The sequence below is a fragment of the Entelurus aequoreus genome, linkage group LG01, assembly GCF_033978785.1.
Source record: "Entelurus aequoreus isolate RoL-2023_Sb linkage group LG01, RoL_Eaeq_v1.1, whole genome shotgun sequence".
Classification (NCBI taxonomy): domain Eukaryota; kingdom Metazoa; phylum Chordata; class Actinopteri; order Syngnathiformes; family Syngnathidae; genus Entelurus; species Entelurus aequoreus.
The window spans coordinates 2,529,918-2,552,669 of NC_084731.1; the positions used below are offsets into that span (position 1 = coordinate 2,529,918).

A 22,752-nucleotide genomic window follows, 5' to 3' on the forward strand; every position below is an offset into this window, starting at 1 on the left:
TACATAATCACAATACCAGGGCGTCCAACGAGGGGCATTTTGTACTCCCTCGTCCCAGGAAGAATGCTTTGCGGAAATCTTTTATTTATAGATCTTTATCGCTCTAGAATAACCTGCCTTGAATTCTCACCAGCATTGAAAGTAAACAGGTTTTTAAAAAGAGAGTAATATTTTATCCGAGTCTTTAAATTAGTTTGCTCGTTGACGATTTGTTTTGTTTTATATTGTGTAGCTATATTTTTATGGTAATTATTATTCTGTGACTGTAAATTGTTTGCTTGTTTTTTTATTGATGCTTTTATGTTTTTCTGTATTGTGTAGTTATAATTATATGCTTTCACTTGTAATTGTATTGAATTGTGGACCCCAGGAAGACTAGTGGGTTGTTGAGGCAACTAATAAAAATCCAAAAAAAAAATCAAAATCTATACTCCTGCCACTAGAGGGCAGCATGTTACCACACTGAAACTAACTAGGGTCCAACAGCCATTCGTCACTCCTGCCACTAGAGGGCAGCATGTTACCACACTGAAACTAACTCAGGTCCAACAGCCATTCGTCACTCCTGCCACTAGAGGGCAGCATGTTACCACACTGAAAATAACCCAGGTCAGCCTGAACCTTTTATTTCAAGTGAATAAATAACTATCAGCCATTACACAAATACTAAACATGAATGACTCCTTTAAATCACTAACTAAAAAACTATTTTAACAAGAGTTAACATTTATAGTGGAACATATATTTAGTTGAACGTGTATTCGAAATGTTGGAGGTCCTTCCTTCTTTCTGCTCCTCTGTGATGTCAGCAGAGATGATTACTGCTGCTCCTCGCCCTGCTGCTCCTCAGCCTGCTGCTCCTCACCCTGCTGCTCCTCAGCCTGCTGCTCCTCACCCTGCTGCTCCTCAGCCTGCTGCTCCTCACCCTGCTGCTCCTCAGCCTGCTGCTCCTCACCCTGCTGCTCCTCAGCCTGCTGCTCTTCGCCCTGCTGCTCCTCACCCTGCTGCTCCTCTGTGATGTCAGCAGAGATGATCCTACTGCTGCTCCTCAGCCTGCTGCTCCTCGCCCTGCTGCTCCTCAGCCTGCTGCTCCTCAGCCTGCTGCTCTTCGCCCTGCTGCTCCTCGCCCTGCTGCTCCTTCTTCTTCTGCAGGACACAGAAAACACTCAGTACTCCAAATGATCAATGACGTCATCACTATGATCAATGACGTCATCACTATGTCTGGTACCATCATCTAGGATACCATGCTCTATTGAAATGATGCCAAAGATAACAGGATCTATTATAAAATGATACCCTAAAACCATGATCCAATGATAACATGCTAAAGTGATACCCTACAAACATGATCCAATGATAGCATGATCTATTATAAAATGATACCTTATAAACATGATTCATGATAAAATGATACCATAAAAAGTTGATATAATGATAACATGATTCAATGATACTATAAAATGATGATCCATGATAACATGATAAAACAATTCCATAAAAAGATGATCTAATAACATGATCCAATAATAACATAAAAGATGATCCAATGATAAGAAGATTCATGATACCATAAAACGATAATCCAATGATAACACAATCAATGATAAAATGATACCATAAAGATGATCCAATGACAACATGATTAAGATGATCCATGACAACATACCATAAAAAGATGATCTTTGATAACATGATACCATAAAAAGATGATCCATGATAAACATGATACCATAAAAAGACGATCTAATGATAACATGATACCATAAAGATGATCCAATGATAACATGATTAAGATGATCCATGACAACATACCATAAAAAGATGATTCAATGATAACATAATACCATAAAAAGATGATTCAATGATAACATGATACCATAAAGATTATCCAATGATAACATGATTAAGATGATCCATGACAACATACCATAAAAAGATGATCCATGAAAACATGATACCATAAAAAGATAATCTATGACAACATGATACCAAAAAAAGACGATCCAATGATAACATGATACCATAAAGATAATCCAATGATAACATCATTAAGATGATCCATGACTACATACCATAAAAAGATGATCCAATGATAACATGATACCATAAAGATGATCCAATGATAACATGATTAAGATGATCCATGATACCAGAAAAAGATGATCCAATGGTAACATGATTAAGATGATCCATGACAACATACCATAAAAAGATGATCCATGATAACATACCATAAAAAAAGGATCCAATGATAACATGATACCATAAAGATTATCCAATGATAACATGATTAAGATGATCCATGACAACATACCATAAAAAGATGATCCATGATAACATACCATAAAAAAGGATCCAATGATAACATGATACCATAAAGATTATCCAATGATAACATGATTAAGATGATACCATCAAAAGATGATCCAATGATACTTAATTAAGATGATCCAAGACACCATAAAAAGATGATCCAATGATAACATGATCCTTGATAACATGGTATCATAAAAAATGATCCAATGATAACATGTTCCAATGATAAGATACCATAAACAGATGATCTAATGATAAGAAGATACCATAAACGATGATCATAAGATGATACCATAAAAAGATGATCCAATAATAACATGATCAATGATAACATGATACCATAAAAAGATGATCGATGATAACATGGTACTATAAAAAGATGATCCAATGATAACATGATTAATGATAAAATGATACCATACAATGATAACATGATGTGTATGCGTCAGTAGAGTTGTGTGTGTTAATCCTGCTGCTACCTTAGTTGGACCCCTTTTGGCCCTTTTGGCCGCCGGCACCTTATTAGCGGGGCCCCGGCTGGTTCCTAAACCAGAATTGTCCTGCTGCTGCTCCTTCTTCCTCTGCAGGACACAGGAAACACTCAGTACTCCAAATGATCAATGACGTCATCACTATGATCAATGACGTCATCACTATGATCAATGATGCAGAGGTGGGACCAAGTCATTGCTTTGCAAGTCACAAGTAAGTCTCAAGTCTTTGCCCTCAAGTCTCGAGTCAAGTCCCGAGTCAAGACAGGCAAGTCCCGAGTCAAGTCCAAAGTCAAGACTGGAAAGTCTCAAGTCAAGTCACAAGTCCTGCATTTTGAGTTTCGAGTCCTTTCAAGTCCTTTTGACCACAGACTAATATTTTTACACAGATTGTGTATGCTTTTAAACCGCTGTATTTATTTATTAAAACAAGTGCATTTGAAAAAGCAGGAAAGAAAATAGTACTGACATTGCAATTCATAATAGCACTATTAACCAGTCATTTTAATAGTTTAAACAATTTTAAACATTTAACTCATTCCTTTACAGAATAAACACATTTGCAAAAACAAGTGCAACTGTTCTTATTTGTACAAAAGTGTTAACATTGTATGTCCATGGCATATTGCATTGTAACTAGTTCCACAGCAGTTTCTATTCTGTTCTTACCTTATCTCATTGATCTCATCTCATACTGTATGTGTGTTGATGTGTGCGTACACTTGAAAAACATAACAAATACATGAACATAACAATGAACAGAGTTGTACTTTTTAAATGTCAGGGCCCTATGCAATATGTACACATATTCTTAATATAGTATACATTTTAACTGACCTTTATTTGACTATGTTTGTCTTTTTGTAGGTGGCTAAAATACGCGGTGCTGCTGACCGCCGTCTAACGTTATGTTACTGTGTGTGATACATTGACTAACGTAACGTTAAGTGTAGGTACCTCATGCAACCCTGCTTAAAAAAATCACTTGAAAAAAAGTATGAATAAGGTAGCAAACTGCAGTGGACGCAACAGATTGCCGTGTTTGAAATGACGTTATAACCATAAACATCTTATAAGTAGACGCAATATTGGTTGCTGTGACGCGAGCAATTTGCATCTTGAAGTGGTGATGAGGAGCCGGAGAGCAGCCTAAACTGACAGTTGACAGGTAGAAAACAAAGATGCCGGGCTGGTGTTCAGCGTTTTCCTGCTCAAATGAGCGGACTGTTGAAAATAGGAATCGGGGGATTACTTTTCACAAGTAAGATTTAACATTAATGTACTATTGGTTGTATTTTATGAAAATAACATTACCACAGAGTTGAGAAGGAGCAAAGATCTTCAATATTTGTATGTGAAAATCACAAATAAATCTTCTGGGGGAGGATGACGCCCCTACAGGGGTTTGGTTTACAAACTTTCTGCCCCACCTAAAACAAAATTCACCAGCTGCCACTGATTATGATGCATTCTCATTTTAGGCAAAATATAAGACAATACTTTCTTAACAGTATAATTGTAACCAGGAATAAGACTTCAAGTAACAATATTCAAATACTAATATTGTTGGGTAAAACAGAATTTGGTTTTATTCTGAATCCAGTGAAACAGATTGGTGGTTTTAGCTGATATAAAGACTTTCAGGTGTTTATATATGTTTAAGTATTTGGCAGACGCTTTTATCCAAAGCGACATACATAAAAAATACATATATAACAATCACTGTAAACATGATCATTTAAGGGAAGAATGTAATACAAAATATCAATACAAAGTGTCACGACAGAATAAACTCTCTGCTGTTGCAGCAACAGAGATACGGTCTATAAGATATATAGATATCTAATGTATTCATACATTGTTTATGTAGCATGTCTATATAACGTAATCATATTGTTTCTTCAATTTAAAAATATCTGACCGTTTTTTTCCCCCTTCTCTGGGATTATATTCCCAGTTTTAATCTCAGACGTCTGGTCACTTATAGCGTATAAGAATATTCTATTACTGTTAAGCAAACTATGAATAATAAAACATGTGTCCGTTATTATAGCTACACGTATGACAAAAAAGCTCGTGAAAATGAGTGGTATTCAGTGAGGTAAGATGAATTAAATGCGCTGACAGTTCATTGCTCCTGCCAAATGAATTGCACTAGTGGAGCGGATCACCACTCCAAGATGGCGGCCCCGCGTCTCGTCTGCGCCAGTAGGCAGTAGCGCTCCATGCTGCGTCTACTTATAAGATGTCTATGGTTATGACGTTAGCAGTGAGTTTACAGCCTCACTCATTTAACTACACAGCAAATAAAAGTCGTGTTACTTAGCCAATAAACGTTAGCTTACATTCAAAACTTACCCTTCTTTGTGCAACTTCAAATGTCGAACGAAGTTGGAAGTTGTTGCGTCTCCGTCTGTAATATTCCAACTGCGTGATTTGCATACGGCAATTCGTTGACCAAGTCGTAGTTTTTATACCCGAACGAAACCAACTTTGGTATAAATCTTTCTCACTGGCGCGTTGTTTGACAACTCGTGTTCAGTGGTTGTCCTGCAATTTGATTGGATGAATGCTGTGTGATGAAAACAATGTAGATCTAATTTGATTGGCTGTTGTACTGAGAGCACACACGCTGACACGCAGCACACACGCTGATAGACAGACAGACACGTACAAAATGAAAGCTACGGAGCGCTCCCAAATAACTTTTTAAGCTTTAGGTTTTGGGGAAAGTAGCAAGTCATGTCAAGTCAAAAGGCTCAAGTCCAAGTGAAGTCACAAGTCATTGATGTTAAAGTCTAAGTCGAGTTGCAAGTCTCTTTACATTTTGTCAAGTCCAGTCTAAAGTCATCAAATTTATGACTCGAGTCTGACTCAAGTCCAAGTCATGTGACTCGAGTCCACACCTCTGCAATGACGTCATCACTATGTCTGGTACCATCATCTAGGATACCATGCTCTATTGAAATGATGCCAAAGATAACAGGATCTATTATAAAATGATACCTTAAAAACATGATTCATGATAAAATTATACCATAAAAATTTGATATAATGATAACATGATTCAATGATACTATAAAATGATGATACATGATAACATGATAAAACAATACCATAAAAAGATGATCTAATAACATGATCCAATAATAACATAAAAAGATGATCCGGTGATAAGATTCATGATACAACAAAACGATAATCCAATGATAACACAATCAATGATAAAATGATACCATAAAGATGATCCAATGATAACATGATTAAGTTGATCCATGACAACATACCATAAAAATATGTTCCTTGATAACATGATACCATAAAAAGATGATCCATGATAAACATGATACCATAAAAAGATAATCCAATGGTAACATGATACCATAAAAATGATCCAATGATAACATGATTAAGATGATCCATGACAACATACCATAAAAAGATTATCCATGATAACATGATACCATAAAAAGACGATCCAATGATAACATGATACCATAAAGATGATCCAATAACATGATTAAGATGATCCATGATACCATCAAAAGATGATCCAATTATACTTGATTAAGATGATCCAAGACACCATAAAAAGATTATCCAATGATAACATGATCCTTGATAACATACCATAAAAAAATGATCCAATGATAACATGTTCCAATGATAAGATACCATAAACAGATGATCTAATGATACCATAAAAGATGATCATAAGATGATACCATAAAAAGATGATCCAATAATAACATGATCAATGATAACATGATACCATAAAAAGATGATCCAATGATAACATGATTAATGATAAAATGATACCATACAATGATAACATGATGTGTATGCGTCTAAGTAGAGTTGTGTGTGTTAATCCTGCTGCTACCTTAGTTGGACCCCTTTTGGCCCTTTTGGCCGCCGGCATCTTATTAGCGGGGCCCCGGCTGGTTCCTAAACCGGAATCGTCCTGCTCGTCCTCACAGGCGGCTTTCCAAGTTGTGTTTGGTAAGACACAGAAATACAAGTTACAAATGAAACACTTCATTGTCAGGCTACTCAAAGAGCTGATGTTGACTTTTCATACCTTTTTGGTTTTGGTTTTTCTCCAGGGATTTTACTGCAAGAGATGGCTTCAATTAAAAAAACAATATTATAATGTTAGATGGTAGAATCTACCTTCCTTACATTTTTCTTTGAAAAGCTCTTTTTTTAATTCATAAATCTGCTGGTCGCGAAGATGAATCTGCTCTTGGGCGCGATAAGTCTGCTCATTGGCATCTTGACGTTCTATGAGTCTGGCCTTTTCGATTTCGCGTAAGAGATGATCCTCCACTTTTTTCCGCTCGTGTTGAGACAATCCTTCCAACACCTGCTGAAATTCCTGTTACACACACACACACACACACACACACACACACACACACACACACACACACACACACACACACACACACACACACACACACACACACACACACACACACACACACACACACACACACACACACACACACACAAGTGTTGTACAGGGCTTACTCATCTCCTATGTGTTGTCTACCTTGTACTTTTTTATGACATTGCCTGGAATAAATGAATAAATGAAAAAAATTAAAATAAAATTTAAAAAAAAATGAACCCATCCATAACGTTTCTACCATGTTTGGCTTCTCTGGGCAGGAAAAGAAAACCAAAATACAAAATGTTGATTCGTAAATATTATCTGGATATTGCAGCACGAGAGGCTTTTTTTTTTTTTTTTTTTAACGGTAAAAATTTCTTTTTTTCTTATTGAGGAAATTTAAAAAATCATACTTACCTACTGTACATTACCCTTTGCATTATTGTACATTATCTTTTGCTTTATATTTATACATATTATTATGCGTTGTCTACCTTGTACTTTTTATGGCATTGCCTGAAATAAATGAATAAATGAAAAAAAAATAATAATAAAAAGAACCTATCCATAACGTTTATACGATGTTTAGCTTCTCTGGGCAGCAAAGGAAATTAAAATGATTTGTAAAGATTATCCGGATATTTTTTATTTGAACATTGTGTAGTCTTTTAACGGTACAAAAATGCCATTTTTCTCCCGATGTATGTTTTACATTCCCAGCAAAACTCGAAGTCTACTACCTCCTATCAACAACGTCACTTCCCTATCTCTCCCGAAAGTCCCGCCCCCCAGCCAAAGTCATTGGCTAACACCCCGTCGCCAGCAGCTACAACATACATCATCTCCTCCACAACATACTGCCCCGACAACTTCACCAACTCCAAATAATGACTGCATTTACAACTCCAAAACGCGCTTCTCTCTCCGCCCTCCATTGTTGTTTACTTCAGTGTCGCACACTAAACAAGTTGGAAAACTTATTGCGGTGTTAGCATTGACTGTATAATGCATATGTTCCTTCTTGACTGCACTTAAATGTAGAATATATGTAGAATATATTTATATTATTCATATATTATATATATATTATATTATTGTACCCTATTTTTATGGGCTTGCCTCTTTATGATGTTAAGTTCCTGTTATAAACTGTTATACCAAACCTGGGTAAATTAAGGCCCGGGGGCCACATGTTAAGCTTTTCAATCTGGCCCGCCGGACATTCCCAAATCATTTTTTTAGATCTTCAAGATGGAAATTGTAGCTGCCATTATGATGTGCAGTGATGATTTCAAATTACCGTGAGTCTTGAACTATACAAAGTATTTCAATGGTTGGAATCTGCGCTTATGGATGATATACTAGTTACTATGGTCATCTAATGAGTTACTATGTTAATCTAATTACACTGCAAAAAGTCAAGTGTTCAAAAACAAGAAAAAAAATACAAAAATTAGGGGTATTTTATTTGAACTAAGCAAAATTATCTGCCAATAAAACAAGAAACTTTGGCTTGTCAAGACTTTCCAAAACAAGTAAAATTAGCTAACTTCAATGAACCCAAAAATACCTTAAAATAAGTATACCCTATTTCCTTGAATTGCCGCCGGGAATATAGTATTCGCTTGCCTAGAATTACAGCCGGGTCAAACTCGTTTCGCAAAATAATTAGCGCATGCTTGGCACTTCCGCCGGGTCAAATATGAGTCATTAAATGACTTCCTCCTCCTGGTGGTAGAGGGCGCTAGTGATCCTTCTTGCGACTGCTGGTACTGCAGAAGAAGACAACAGGCAGCAAGCGTGAGGAGCCATTGTTTGCTTGCACTTTTACCATGGAGGATTACATATCTAAAATAAAACAGTTTTCTAAACTGGACTTTCAATCGAAGCAGGAGGTAATACTTAAAGGAAGATCTCCATCGAGACAGAGAGACTTTTAAAACTGAAGAAAGATAAGGAAGACTTCTATAGGAGCTGCGCATGGACTCATTTATACCTAAAGGTAAGACCATAATAACGTTTTTTTTTATTAAATGTGCTTTTCATGATAAGGTAAGCGCCGGAGTGAGAAGAGGTTTTAAAATAATTAACGCATGCTTGCCAATCCCGCATGCTTTTGGTAAACGCAGGAGTGAGAAGAGGTTTTAAATTAATTAGCGCCCCTGCGGCTATTCAAGGAAATACTGTATTCTCACTAATAACAAGTGCACTTTTGGTAGAAAAAAAATATGAGACCTTTTTGCTCAGTATGTTGAAAAATATTCTTAAATGAAGTAAATGCTAGTGCCATTATCTTGACATAATGATATGCACTCGGCATTACATTTCTTGAAACCAGCAAACTTATACTAAAAACTAATCTATTGTTATTAATGGAAAGGCAACAAGGCAACCGCTTGTTACTCTCGGGGTCTCCTAGCCACTCAGGCCAATCACATGGTCTAAAAATGCATTTTTTCATGGATAACATGACATAATCGCGCCAAGTGCGGGCTCTTTCTGTCAATTAGTGCACATATATTCAGCCCGGCCCCCGGCCAAAACATTTTGAATTATTTATCTGAATGTGCATAAACTATTTCCGTTCAAAATTGTTAGAAACGTACGGAGCCCCTAAATGGACGTGGGGGAAATTTTTTTTTTTAGATGTGTATCTCGTGCGCACAAGAAACTTTTTATAAAAAAATAAAATAAAAAAATGTATATACATATATTTTTTTAAATATTTTTTTTTTTTATAAAAAGTTTCTTGTGGGCAGGAGAAACTTTCTCGTGCGCACGAGAAAGTATTGGATGCGTGCGCGTAGTTTGAAGTGTGTGTTAAAATGGCAGTTTAGGAGTTAATTTGGCTGTATTTCCAACTAGGACTTTCCCCCATGTGTGTTGTGGTAAAATGTGAATGCCTGATTACTAGATCTTCCTGGTTATTGTAATGCTACGTGTTTGACATTATTTAAGACTTTATCGTGCCCAAAAAAGGACAGTTTTCCTCTTCTGTGGCTGTGGGGGGTGGGCGTGGCTTGCGGACCTGCAGCGAAGCGGGGTGTGCCAGTTAGTCCCATGTTGATGTGATAAAACGTCTTTCTTGTTTGGAAGATACACACACAATTGTAACTGTTATGTCTTCCTGCACATAATAAATATGTACAACGTGTTTGGATGTATTCATTTATGTAAAATTGTCATTAAATGTAATATTGCCTGACATAAAAGTGATTCGACGTCATATTTTGATATTTACACATTGCATATTTACACACACGCATTTGACTAGAATACCCTTATGAGCATTACAGGCACGTGCACACATAGGGCCCTATGGGTGCTTGAGCCCCTGCCCTTTATTGCCTCGTCTTAAAAAGTGCCCTCTGTCTGTGTGTGTGTTTTTTTTCTGTTTTTTTGTTTTTTGTTCTTTACACAACATTAATAAATTCCTGTCAGGGACGTACAAAAAAAACAAAACAAAAAAAACAGCGGTACAAAAACTCCACGTTTTCTTGTAATACCGGCTTGTTTGAGCCTGCCGCTTCCGCCAGAGAGAGAGAGAGAGGGCGAGTGAGTGAGTAAGTGAGAGGAGAGAGAGCCAACTGCGCCCCTGAGGAGACGTGACAGTGGAGCAACTTGAAGCTGTGAGTTATGGTCTAGTCGCCGTCCACTTCTTCAGCATCTAATATGGGTAATATTGCAGAAAAACGCTGTATTATTATAATGATAAATAAATTATTATATAAATTATTCTATTATTCAATGTGTCAGCTTCTGTTTTTGCCGGACGTCGGAGCACGGCGCATCAATTGAGCACGGCACATCAATTCCGCACAGAGCAGAGCGGATCGTGCGGGACAGGAAGTAGTGTACAAAATACAAAACAAAACACCGGGTTAATTTTCAAAATAAAATGCACTGTGTTTACGGCGGATCACATTTTTCTCACAGTAGAGTTTTACATATGAAGTTTATTGTGACTTTGCTATTACTGTGTGGGTTAACAAAATAATAATAATAATAATGATAATAATAACAATAATAATAATAATAAGAATGATAATAATAATTATTATTATTATTATCATTATTATTAATAATAATAATAATTTCAGCATTCTGGGGATATAAGATGTAGGTTATCTGTTGGGAATATTACCATCTGTATTTAAACTTGATTCATGTTGATTATGCCTGCAGCACAATGCCAAAAAAAGAAAGGATACAGCCCTCTACTGGCCCCTGGTCCATATTTTTGGCCCTGTATTGCGTTTCAGTTGTTTAGTCTGAGCATTAAGTGAGAAAGACCATAAGTTACAACTTGATGGTGTTTTCATCAAGTTAAGGGAAGAAGGACAGATTTTCACCTTGAAGTTTTTTCCATTTGGGTATTTTTTTTTTTTTTTCAAAGTTCATGTTGCACTGTTCAATGTTCAATATTAAAGTGCTTATCTTTAACAATAAATAGCCTAATAATAAACCAGTGTTTTGTTGCTTTTCATGTCTTCCAAGCCTATGATAATGTGAATTAACTCAATATGACAATAATTTGTCGACACAAAAGAAATAGCAATCACTTTTACCTACAAAGGACACACAGCTAAGTAGTTAGCTTCCTATTAGCAAATTTAATTTTACATTAATTTCCGTATTGTGTAAAGGACCAAAAAAAAAATTCCTGCCCTTTTCTGACTTTGAGCCCCTGCCCCTCTATAATAATGTGCACGTCCCTGATATATATATATATATATATATATATATATATATATATATATATATATACATACATACAGTATATATATACTGTATATATATATACAGTATATATATACTGTATATATATATATATATATATGAAAGACTTAAAGGTATACTAGAGGATGTTGTGGATCATGTTGACTATTGGTCCTCCTAATTGTCAATCATTCTGGTGATGTTACATAAGGATATATATATATATATATAGATATATATATATATATATATATATATATATATATATATATATATATATATATATATATATATATCAAATAAAACATATATATATATATATATATATATATCAAATATATATATATATCAAATAAAACAAATGGCTTATCGTTAAGCCATTTCTTATTTATTTATTTATTACAACTCCAAAATAGGCCTAACAACACCAATGGTTGTAATTCTGTAGCACTTTGAGATTTGGAATCAAATGATAAGTAGATTGTATTCACTTGTCATGTGTTGTAGATAGGATGCATTCACTTGTCATTGTACGTTTCATTACCACATAGCGCCATAGCGTGGCGTGCACCTTCCACATCTCCACCTTCATTTTTGCTTGTCCTCTTCTGCTGTCCTCAGACGCTCAGCAAACTTGTGTGGGCTCCAAGTGATGGTCAAGATACCTGGAAAATGTAAGCTGCAAGTTAGTCTCCATGAAATGTAGCTAAGCTACGGGGGAAGCTATCTCCGGAGAATTGTCGCAAACTACACGGCAAAAGTAGCGAGCATCAACACTACATCTATGTATGTAGTTAAACAATAACAATATATACAGGACTCTATTGGAAGGTGGACAGGGTGAATAAGAGCTTCCACAGAGGCACAATGACAATAACCTGGCCAAAGAAAAAGAGCAAAACGTTTGGCTGACAAAAGAGACATTAACAAAAATCCACCTTTACATGAACAGAAACCAATTTAAACAAGTTTTGTTAGTATCTGTCTAATAATCATAAAAAATGTAGAAAAGTCAACAATGTGATATAAAACACTATATACAAGGCAAATATTATGACCTACATTCCAGACTATTTACGGGTAGTGCTTCTTTTTCTCATCCCAACCAAAGTGCCGTCGGTCTCCCAGCCGTTCTATCCTACGGATTCTTCATGCATCACTCCAAGCAACCTTTGTAAGTTTTACACTACAACTAAAACTATTCTTGCTTACTAAAGCGTCTGTAGGAGTGTTTTCTTGCACATTTCTACGTGCTATGGTAATGTAATGACGCTGGTGTCGCTAGCATTAGCTGATATACCAACACGTTTACAGGTCACTGTATTAGTATTCATTCTATGCGTATCGTTTCAGTTCCATGTCACCGTGGAGTTATGGAGTCTGTTTAGCTGATCGGAGAGCTAGCTTGCGCAGCTGGCGGGTCCATGGCGGTGACTTGTATTTTGTTTGGTCAGCCGTTTTACTGCCGTGTTCCGTTTGGAAACACTAAAGATATGTAAATAACCCTTTACTAGATCTGGTGGATATCTGCGTTGCGGCTAATGTATGGACCAGGGGTCACCAACGCGGTGCCCGCGGGCACCAGGTCGCCCGTAAGGACCAGATGAGTCGCCCGCTGGCCTGTTCTAAAAATCGTATCTTTTTTATTTATTTATTTATTTATTTTTTTTAAATAAACATAGAAAAAACACAAGATACACTTTCAACCAGTGCATCAACCCAAAAAACCTCCCCCCCATTCACACTCATTCACACCCACTCACACAAAAGGGGTTATTTCTTTCTGCTACCAATATTCTGGTTCCCACAACATAGACAACACATCTGCAAGGGCCACAGTCCCTGAAGCACACATGATTGTATGTGCTGCTGGTCCACTAACATTTTCATTCATTACTATTTTTTATGTAATTATTTTTATATTGTTTTACTTTCTTTTTTATCCAAGAAAATGTTTTTTATTTATGTATCTTTATTACGCTCTAGTTTATTCTTGTAGTATTCTTTTTTACTTATCCTTATAATACTGATTAACTTATTTTTATATTTTTTATATTTATCCTCAGCTTCTTTGGTTCTCTGTCTAATAAAATTCCTGTATAATGCATTTTTCTTTTTACAAGCATTTTGCAAACCTTTCGTTAACCATGGACAGTTATCAAATGCTCTTGTTTTGTTGTATTCTTTGATTGGACAATGTTTATCATACTTTGACTTAAATATTTCCAAAAATATATTATAAGCACTGTCCACATCTTTTTCATTATAAATCATATCCCAGTTCAGTGATACTAGATCCTGTATTAACATATTAATTGATTTGTCTGTCTTTATTCGCCTAAATATTTTTTGTTTACCTGTCCTATTCTTATAAACATAATCAATTACCGTAAATACCGGCAGGTGGTCGGTAATATCGCAGACTAATAACCCACTTATTTTGTTATCAATTACATTGGTAAATATGTTGTCTATGAGAGTGGCACTGTGAGATGTAATTCTACTGGGTCTAGTGATTGAAGGAAGTAGGCACATACTGTGTATTGTATTTATAAAATCCTCTGTGCTTTTATGATTGCTATGTTTCAATATATCTATGTTAGTATCTCCAAATATAAATATATTTTTATTACCTATTCCTGAGAACATGCCTCCCATCCAGTCCTTAAAAGTATCAATACTTGAATCGGGCGCCCTGTATACACAACTGATTAGCATATTTTTTTTGTTTTCCATGCAAATCTCAATTGTAATGCATTCGAGAAGGTTATCAACCACCTGTGACATAGCCTCTACAATCTTGAAATTGAAATTTGTATCCACATAAATTGCTACTCCTCCTCCACCCTTGTTAATTCTGTTTTTATAAGTAAGTTCATAGCCATCCATCTCAAAGTCCATTCCCCTTTCCTTGTTGAACCAAGTTTCAGATATTGCTATGATATTGAATGGTTGTGAGAATGAGTACAAATAGTTCTTAATGGATTTAAAGTTTGTATATAGACTTCTACCATTAATGTGAATAATAGATAACTTCCCATCTGCTTTGATGTTGTGATTATACTGTTCAGTAGTGTAGTATTTACAAGAGTTATTAATGTTGGAAAATAAATTTATATCTGGGTCAATGTCCAGTTCCAAGTCCAGTGTGTTGTGCTCATAGTGATCCAATGTGTTAAATGCAGTAAATTGTTCATAGTCCATTATCCGCTGATTTAGATGACTGTCGTCACCCATTGTAGCGAAAGTCATATTGTTGTGTGACATGGTGTGTTGTTACCTTAGTTCAGTTAGACCACAATGCCAATAGCCCACCTATCCCTTTGGCTCTTCCCTACTGGTACTTGTCTAACTCCTCCATGCTTCTGATGAGTACCACTTTTGCATTCATTCCGTTCAACTTCACAAAGATCTTGCAACTTGTGGTCCAAGTATTCTGTATTTTCCCCTGCTTCCTGAGGTGGCGTGCCTTTTTTGCAATGTCTGCGTTGTGCTTCGTTAAGTGCTCGTTTAGAAAGATGTTTGAGCCCTTTAACTTTCTCCAGGCTGGCTCAGTAGTGCGGTCTTGTGCGTTTACAAACCTTATGATGACAGCTGGTTTGTCATTGCTGTCGTTGTTTCTCCTGGGCAAGCCTCGATGGTGTTACAGTCCAGTGGGATTCCTTTGGACTGTACAAAGGTAGCCACTTGTTGCTCCGTTGAGATATCCAGCTCACCGTCGGCGACACCGCTCGCCCCCGCGTTCTTACCGGCGGTCACCGCCCGCGCGTATGACCGGGGTTTTATGTGGAGACCCGATACAATCACATCATTTATCCTGCTGTATTGCTCCAAAGCTTGGACCCTGCTCTCCAAAAAGTCGAGTCGTTTGTCCTTCTCGGCGTTCTGGATCCGCAGCGTCGTCACTTCCGCAACCAGCTCCATGATCGTTTTCTGCTCTTTACTCACAACAGACATCTCCTCCGTCAGAAAGTCAAGCGACTTTCTCATTTCGTCGATGTCCTCCTTGTTCTTCTTGGTTCCCATGTTGATTACCACTCGGACACTGGCTTAGAGACGAGCCACCCGAGGGTAACACGTTAGCAGTGTTTGTAGCTAAAGTTTAGCAGCTCGGTAGCTTGTTGTAAAAAGTAGTAGCCTTGTGTAGGCAAAGTCCACACAAACTACACTAGTCCAGCACACTTCACAAACTACACTAGTCCAGCACACTTCACAAACTACACTAGTCCAGCACACTTCACAAACTACACTAGTCCAGCACACTTCACAAACTACACTAGTCCAGCACACTTCACAAACTACACTAGTCCAGCACACTTCACAAACTACACTAGTCCAGCACACTTCACAAACTACACTAGTCCAGCACACTTCACAAACTACACTAGTCCAGCACACTTCACAAACTACACTAGTCCAGCACACTTCACAAACTACACTAGTCCAGCACACTTCACAAACTACACTAGTCCAGCACACTTCACAAACTACACTAGTCCAGCACACTTCACAAACTACACTAGTCCAGCACACTTCACAAACTACACTAGTCCAGCACACTTCACAAACTACACTAGTGCAGCACACTTCACAAACTACACTAGTGCAGCACACTTCACAAACTACACTAGTCCAGCACACTTCACAAACTACACTAGTCCAGCACACTTCACAAACTACAGTAGTCCAGCACACTTCACAAACTACACTAGTCCAGCACACTTCACAAACTACACTAGTCCAGCACACTTCACAAACTACACTAGTCCAGCACACTTCACAAACTACACTAGTCCAGCACACTTCACAAACTACACTAGTCCAGCACACTTCACAAACTACACTAGTGCAGCACACTTCACAAACTACACTAGTCCAGCACACTTCACAAACTACACTAGTCCAGCACACTTCACAAACTACACACCTGTCTCACTACTGCCTCAATTTTCAAAAATATTGGAGAAACTTTTTAATAGCAGATTAGATTCATTCCTGGAAAAAAATAATGTACTCTCAGAGAGTCAATACGGTTTTAGAACTAAAAGATCAACTTCTCAGGCATTGATGGAATCCATTGAAAGAATCACAGACGCAATTGATAATCATCAATATGCAATTGGCATCTTCATTGACCTCAGAAAAGCTTTTGACATTATCAATCACAATATATTAATTAATAAACTGGAGAAAATTGGTATAAGAGGTATGGCAATAGACTGGATAAAAAGCTATTTGGACAGACGGAAACAGTTTGTGAAGCTGGGAAAGCATAGCTCAAATTGCTTGGACATTGCTTGTGGAGTCCCCCAGGGGTCAGTATTGGGACCAAAACTTTTTATACTGTACATAAATGATATTTGCCAAGTATCCAAGTTGCTGTCTATGGTACTTTTCGCAGATGACACTAATGTATTTTGCTCTGGTGATGATCTAGATACGTTACAAAAGAACATAAATGAAGAGTTGTATCAACTAAAATTATGTGGTTTGACTGGAACAAATTATCTTTGAATGTGAGCAAGACCAAGTTTATGTTCTTTGGCAGGTTCAGCTTAAACACACAGTTGAATATAGAAATTGATGGGGTGGCTATTGAGCAAGTGCACAAAATCAAATTCCTTGGTGTAACAATTGACGACAAGCTCAGCTGGAAAGCACATATTACACATGTCAAATACAAAGTAGCAAGAAGTATAGCAGTCATAAACAAAGCAAAGCAGGTTCTGGATCATACACACTCTCTACTGTTCTTTAGTCTTGCCATACTTAAACTACTGTACTGAAGTCTGGGGTAACAATTACAAAAGTTCGTTACAGTCACTAATCATTTTACAAAAAAGAGCAGTAAGGACCATTCACAAGGTGGGCTATCTGGAACACACCAATGCACTATTTCTACAGTCTAAATGATTCAAATTCACCGACATTGTCTCATATCAAACAGCAATAACTATGTACAGGGCTAGGAACCATTTGTTACCACTGAACATTCAAAACATGTTTAGTGAACGTGAGGGGGGGGCATAGTTTGAGGAGAGAACTCAATTTTAAAATTCAGATGAGAAATTCCACCATGAAAAGTTTTCGCATTTCCATCACAGGTGTCAAGTTGTGGAACAATCTGAGCGAAGTACATAAGCAAAGTCCAAGCATCAATGTTTTTAAAAGAATGTACAAAAATATATTGTTCACAGGATATAGTGAACTGCACTAAGAGTCAGTGGGTTTGTATGTGTATGTATATGTATACTATGTATGTGTCACATTCATAGTTACTTGTTAAATGTGTGTTGTGGATGTACATGTATGTATATGTATATATATATATATATGTATATATGTATGTGTGTATGTATGTATATATGTGTACGTACTTATATGTGTATATGTATTTATATGACATAACATTTTTATATACTATTATTATTATTATTATTAAACATACAGTAAGTAATAAGAGGGGTGGGAGTACATAAGTTTTTACTTCTTCTCACTCCTTTTCGGATATGTTTACATTAAATGTTTATTTTCATTTCTTGTTTCTTTTGCTTTTTATTATTACTATTATTATTATTATTATTATTGTTGTTTTTGTTATTCATTCTTGAATGGCTTTTTTGTTGTTGTTTTTTCAAAATTTGTTGTTTTTGTTTTGTCTACATATTCGAAATAAACATGAAAATGAAAATGAAATGAAAATGAAAATGAATCTTTTTTTTTTTTTTTTTTTTTTAAATGACCTTATCTTCACCAGACCAGGTTGTTAATGAAATTAGATTTGTTTAAAGGGTTTTTAAAAGCAGGTCCAGTCCAGATAATGTCCAAGTCGGACTCAGCAACACACACCTTCATTCATGTACACAGAAAAAAATTAGGGAACACAACAACAGATGTCATATAATCTATAAACATAATTATACTTTCAAAATAAGCCTTTGAGGACTTCCCATCTTTTTTTTAAATGTTTTTTGGCATCATTATCGTTTTCAACCATGTAAATTTCTAAAGTAAAAAAATACTGAATAAATGTTTTAAAGAAAGTAATACTAAGTGAATATCTGTTTTTGGCCTTAAAAATAAACCTTTTACCGAGTACTATAATTAAATTGACTAAATCATGATTGTCAATGAACTCTCCTAAAATAACAGAAACCACATCAAGCTTCATAAACAAACCAATCCTTAAACACATTTTTTCAACTTCCACCCAAAAGGAAGACACAATATGACAATACCAAAACAAATGCAGGGTGGATTCAGGCTCCTGACAACAAAATGGGCAATCATCTGACTCTGTCATATTCCATCATTTTAACATTTTCCCCGTGGGTAAGAAGTTATAAATAATTTTAATTTGAAAATAACGATTTTGCACATCGATAGTAGTTTTATAGATTAGTTTGAATATGGCATCCCATGGCAACGGGCAGTCAAAAAAGTCCTCCCATTTTCCATATGTGTTGTATGGGGCAGCCTTCAAAGATTTCTTTATTAAATAAGAATTATATATTTTTCTATTTATTTTAGTTCCTTTTTGCCAACTAGAATTTCTTATTAGAGGTTTACAAACTAATAATTTAGCAGTTCCATAATTAATTATTTGTTTCCATCTTTTCCCATGACTCCAGTTAGTTGATGAAATGAAAAGCTTGAGCAAGCATCACCATACAAAGTTGTAAATTCATCATACTTCATCATTTTACCATTCTCATTGATAATATCATTGACAAAAATGATTCCTCTTTCAAACATATTTTTCCAAAAGAAAGGCTTTCCATCTATTACAATATTAGAGCTCATCCATATTATCTGCTGCCAAATATTGTCTCTTTTTTTCTGGCACATCAAATTGAAAACACCACCATGAGTGGATTGTTTCCTCGCCATGTTTCCCAGCAGACTCTACATAAGGAAAATGGGAGGGGATCACTTGTAAAAAAGGATACCATTTATTTTCATACAGTACATGTTTTTTGTCCTACAGGACACTTGTGTACCACTCAGTGGTAGGATTTCCCTTTCCATAATTGCATAATTTTGTCCAGCTTTCTTAGTCGATTATCATAATTTACTGAGCCTAGATCTTCCAGATTCTCTGGGACAACAACACCAAGTATGTTAACTGGTCCATCTGTCCACAAAACAGGCACTTTGCATTCCATTCGAAAGGACGTTCCCTGTAGATTTCCGATCCTTAACATTTTACATTTATCACAATTAAGCTTAAGGCCAGATTGCTGTGAAAATATGTCCAAAAGATTAAGAAGGTTCCGCAAACAATGAGGAAAAATCTTATCTTTGTGAATCAAGCCTTTTCTGACATGAACTTCATCAAGAACAAACACAGAACACGCCTCACTGATGCACATCTGCAAGACTCACTCAGAGTTGCAGTGTCAAGTTACACACCAGAGTACAGCACACTAGTTAACAGCATGCAATGCCAGGCTTCCCACTAACTGACAAAGAAACAGATAACAGATTTGGTGTCCAGTTCAAAGTGTGACAGGATTTATTTTAACATTTGAGAGTTGACTTTTGTATTTTACATGAGTTATTATTTGTACAAACATGGTGCAAAGTAATTCATGATTTGTTCAAAAATGTTAGTGGCTAGCTAGTTAAAATGGGATATTGTGATTTCACAAGACTGTCTTAGAAGTCATCATTTGAAAATGTTCAACTTGAAAAATGTGCACTTAGAGAAAATATAAAAATAAAGTGTTGCATATTGATATTTATCTGTTTCTATATATATTTATTGTGAGAAATCATTAAGATGATCAGTGTTTCCACAAAGATAAATATCATTAATTATTAATAATAACAGAGTTAAAGGTAAATTGAGCAAATTGGCTACTTCTGGCAATTTATTTAAGTGTGTATCAAACTGGTAGCCCTTCGCATTAATCAGTACCCAAGAAGTAGCTCTTGGTTTCAAAAAGGTTGCTGACCCCTGGACTATAACAACGTCAAAAGGAGCAAATGTTTGTCATGTAATGCTAAAACATGTCGCATATTAAAAATGCGGGGGGGCATTTTTTCACTTCATGAAAAAAAACACGTCATTTTGACAGTGTCTAAAGACAACATAAGCTTTGTGTTATAAGTGACTGTGAGTGTATTATTATTATTTTGAGTTGTTGGACTCAAAAGCCAAGTTGATTTTGACTGTAGTTGTAAAGATCCAGCAGCTGAAAATCAAACATTTGCTGAGTAGGCAAATAGTGAGAGCATTCCTGACTTGGTCTTTAGAGTTGTTTTCCAGTCCATTCAGTGACTTGCACTTACATCTCCATATTTATTGTCAAATGTGCAGACTTTGAGCATTTTGTAATCTTCTGAATTTGGAAGAATATACCTGGACATAATGAGGTTTTTTTTAATTGCAGCAATGATATTTACAAGGTGAAACTAATAGTGTTCCCTCGCTACAACACGCTTCACTTTACACGGCCTCGCTGTTACACCCATCTTTTTTGTGTGTGTATTTGTTTACGCTTTTTTTCTTACAGCACATGATTGCGCATGGTGTTCTGCATCCTGATTGGCAAAGGGACTGTAGACCATCAATCAATCTTCTTATGCCATGTGTCCTGCACACTGCAGAATGCCTTGTCTTACAGTCCGCTTATTTGGGACTTTTGTTTTACTGTCAACTACATTTAGGACTTTTGTCCGCCTGCATTTGAAATGTCTGAGAAGACGGTAGAGGACACTTTATAAAACCAAGTCCAGTAGCTTGTCCTGGTGTTATTTCACAGCACATCTATTACAGCATAGGTTGCTAACATTGAACCAAAGAATGGCTTATTGTACTTGCACCAGACATTAATGCGTAGGAAACAACAACAAATATACATATCATATTTACATAGAAGTTTCCCAGATCTAGCAATGACATACCTGTGTCCTTCTCGCTTTACAATTTAATTCCTGTAGTTGTGTTCCATGGAGTGAAGGACAACTCCCTTCCTTATAGCTTATGCATGTCATGTGATGTCATATTAGCATGAAGGACATCAAACATGTCCTACTTGCAAATTAGGACGTAAAGTAAAGTAGATTGGTGAAAGATGCTCATGATCATACAATATTACATCATTGGTAACATATTGCTATCATAGTCTTAAAAGACTACTAAGCGAGAGAGCCTTCATATTGCACCACACATTTTCAACGGGAGACAGGTCTGGACTACAGGCAGGCCAGTCTAGTACCCGCACTCTTTTACTATGAAGCCACGCTGTTGTAACACTGGCTTGGCATTGTCTTGCTGAAATAAGCAGGGGCGTCCATGATAACGTTGCTTGGATGGCAACATATGTTGCTCCAAAAGCTGTATGTACCTTTCAGCATTAATGGTGCCTTCACAGATGTGTAACTTACCCATGCCTTGGCCACTAATACACCCCCATACCATCACAGATACTGGCTGGTTCTTTTCCTCTTTGGTCCGGAGGACACAACAGTCACAGTTTCCAAAAAGAATTTGAATTGTGGACTCGTCAGACCACAGAACACTTTTCCACTTTGCATCAGTCCATCTTCGATGAGCTCGGGCCCAGCTAAGCCGGCGGCGTTTCTGGGTGTTGTTGATAAATGGCTTTCGCTTTGCATAGTAGAGTTTTAACTTGCACTTACAGATGTAGCGACCAACTGTAGTTACTGACAGTGGTTTTCTGAAGTGTTCCTGAGCCCAGGTGGTGATATCCATTACACACTGATGTCGCTTTTTGATGCAGTACCACCTGAGGGATCGAAGGTCACGGGGAGTCAATGTTGGTTTTCAGGCTTGCTGCTTACGTGCAGTGATTTCTCCAG

The 22,752-nt window shown here is 36.5% G+C and overlaps 1 protein-coding gene across 3 annotated transcripts; it reads right to left on the reverse strand.

Moving 5' to 3' along the window:
• Nucleotides 1–610: 610 nt before the first annotated feature.
• On the reverse strand, nt 611–21,986 carry LOC133646885 (rho GTPase-activating protein gacV-like). Of its 3 annotated transcripts, none has more exons than XM_062042775.1 (7): nt 21,835–21,986; nt 12,470–12,590; nt 6,993–7,188; nt 6,892–6,924; nt 6,694–6,794; nt 2,799–2,900; nt 611–1,146 (listed from the first exon to the last, which is right to left on the reverse strand). In XM_062042775.1, exons 2-7 carry the CDS (start codon nt 12,515–12,517, stop codon nt 1,036–1,038), a joined length of 591 nt encoding a protein of 196 aa, XP_061898759.1. In that variant the 5' UTR covers nt 12,518–12,590; nt 21,835–21,986; the 3' UTR covers nt 611–1,035. The 3 variants fall into 3 exon arrangements, with proteins under 3 accessions (XP_061898759.1, XP_061898766.1, XP_061898776.1); XM_062042782.1 differs by lacking the exon at nt 21,835–21,986 and adding an exon at nt 15,507–15,646; XM_062042792.1 differs by lacking the exon at nt 2,799–2,900.
• Nucleotides 21,987–22,752: the final 766 nt, after the last annotated feature.

What these genes read in the sequence shown, in the direction of transcription:
- LOC133646885 (XM_062042775.1), bottom strand. Translation starts at nt 12,517, where the DNA reads ATGAAGGTGGAGATGTGGAAGGTGCACGCCACGCTATGGCGCTATGTG. An exon ending in GAAAAACCAAAACCAAAAAG is followed by an intron (nt 6,795 to 6,891) that starts GTATGAAAAGTC and finishes CAACTTGGAAAG; the next exon opens with CCGCCTGTGAGGACGAGCAG. An exon ending in CCAAAAGGGGTCCAACTAAG is followed by an intron (nt 2,901 to 6,693) that starts GTAGCAGCAGGA and finishes TGTGTCCTGCAG; the next exon opens with AGGAAGAAGGAGCAGCAGCA.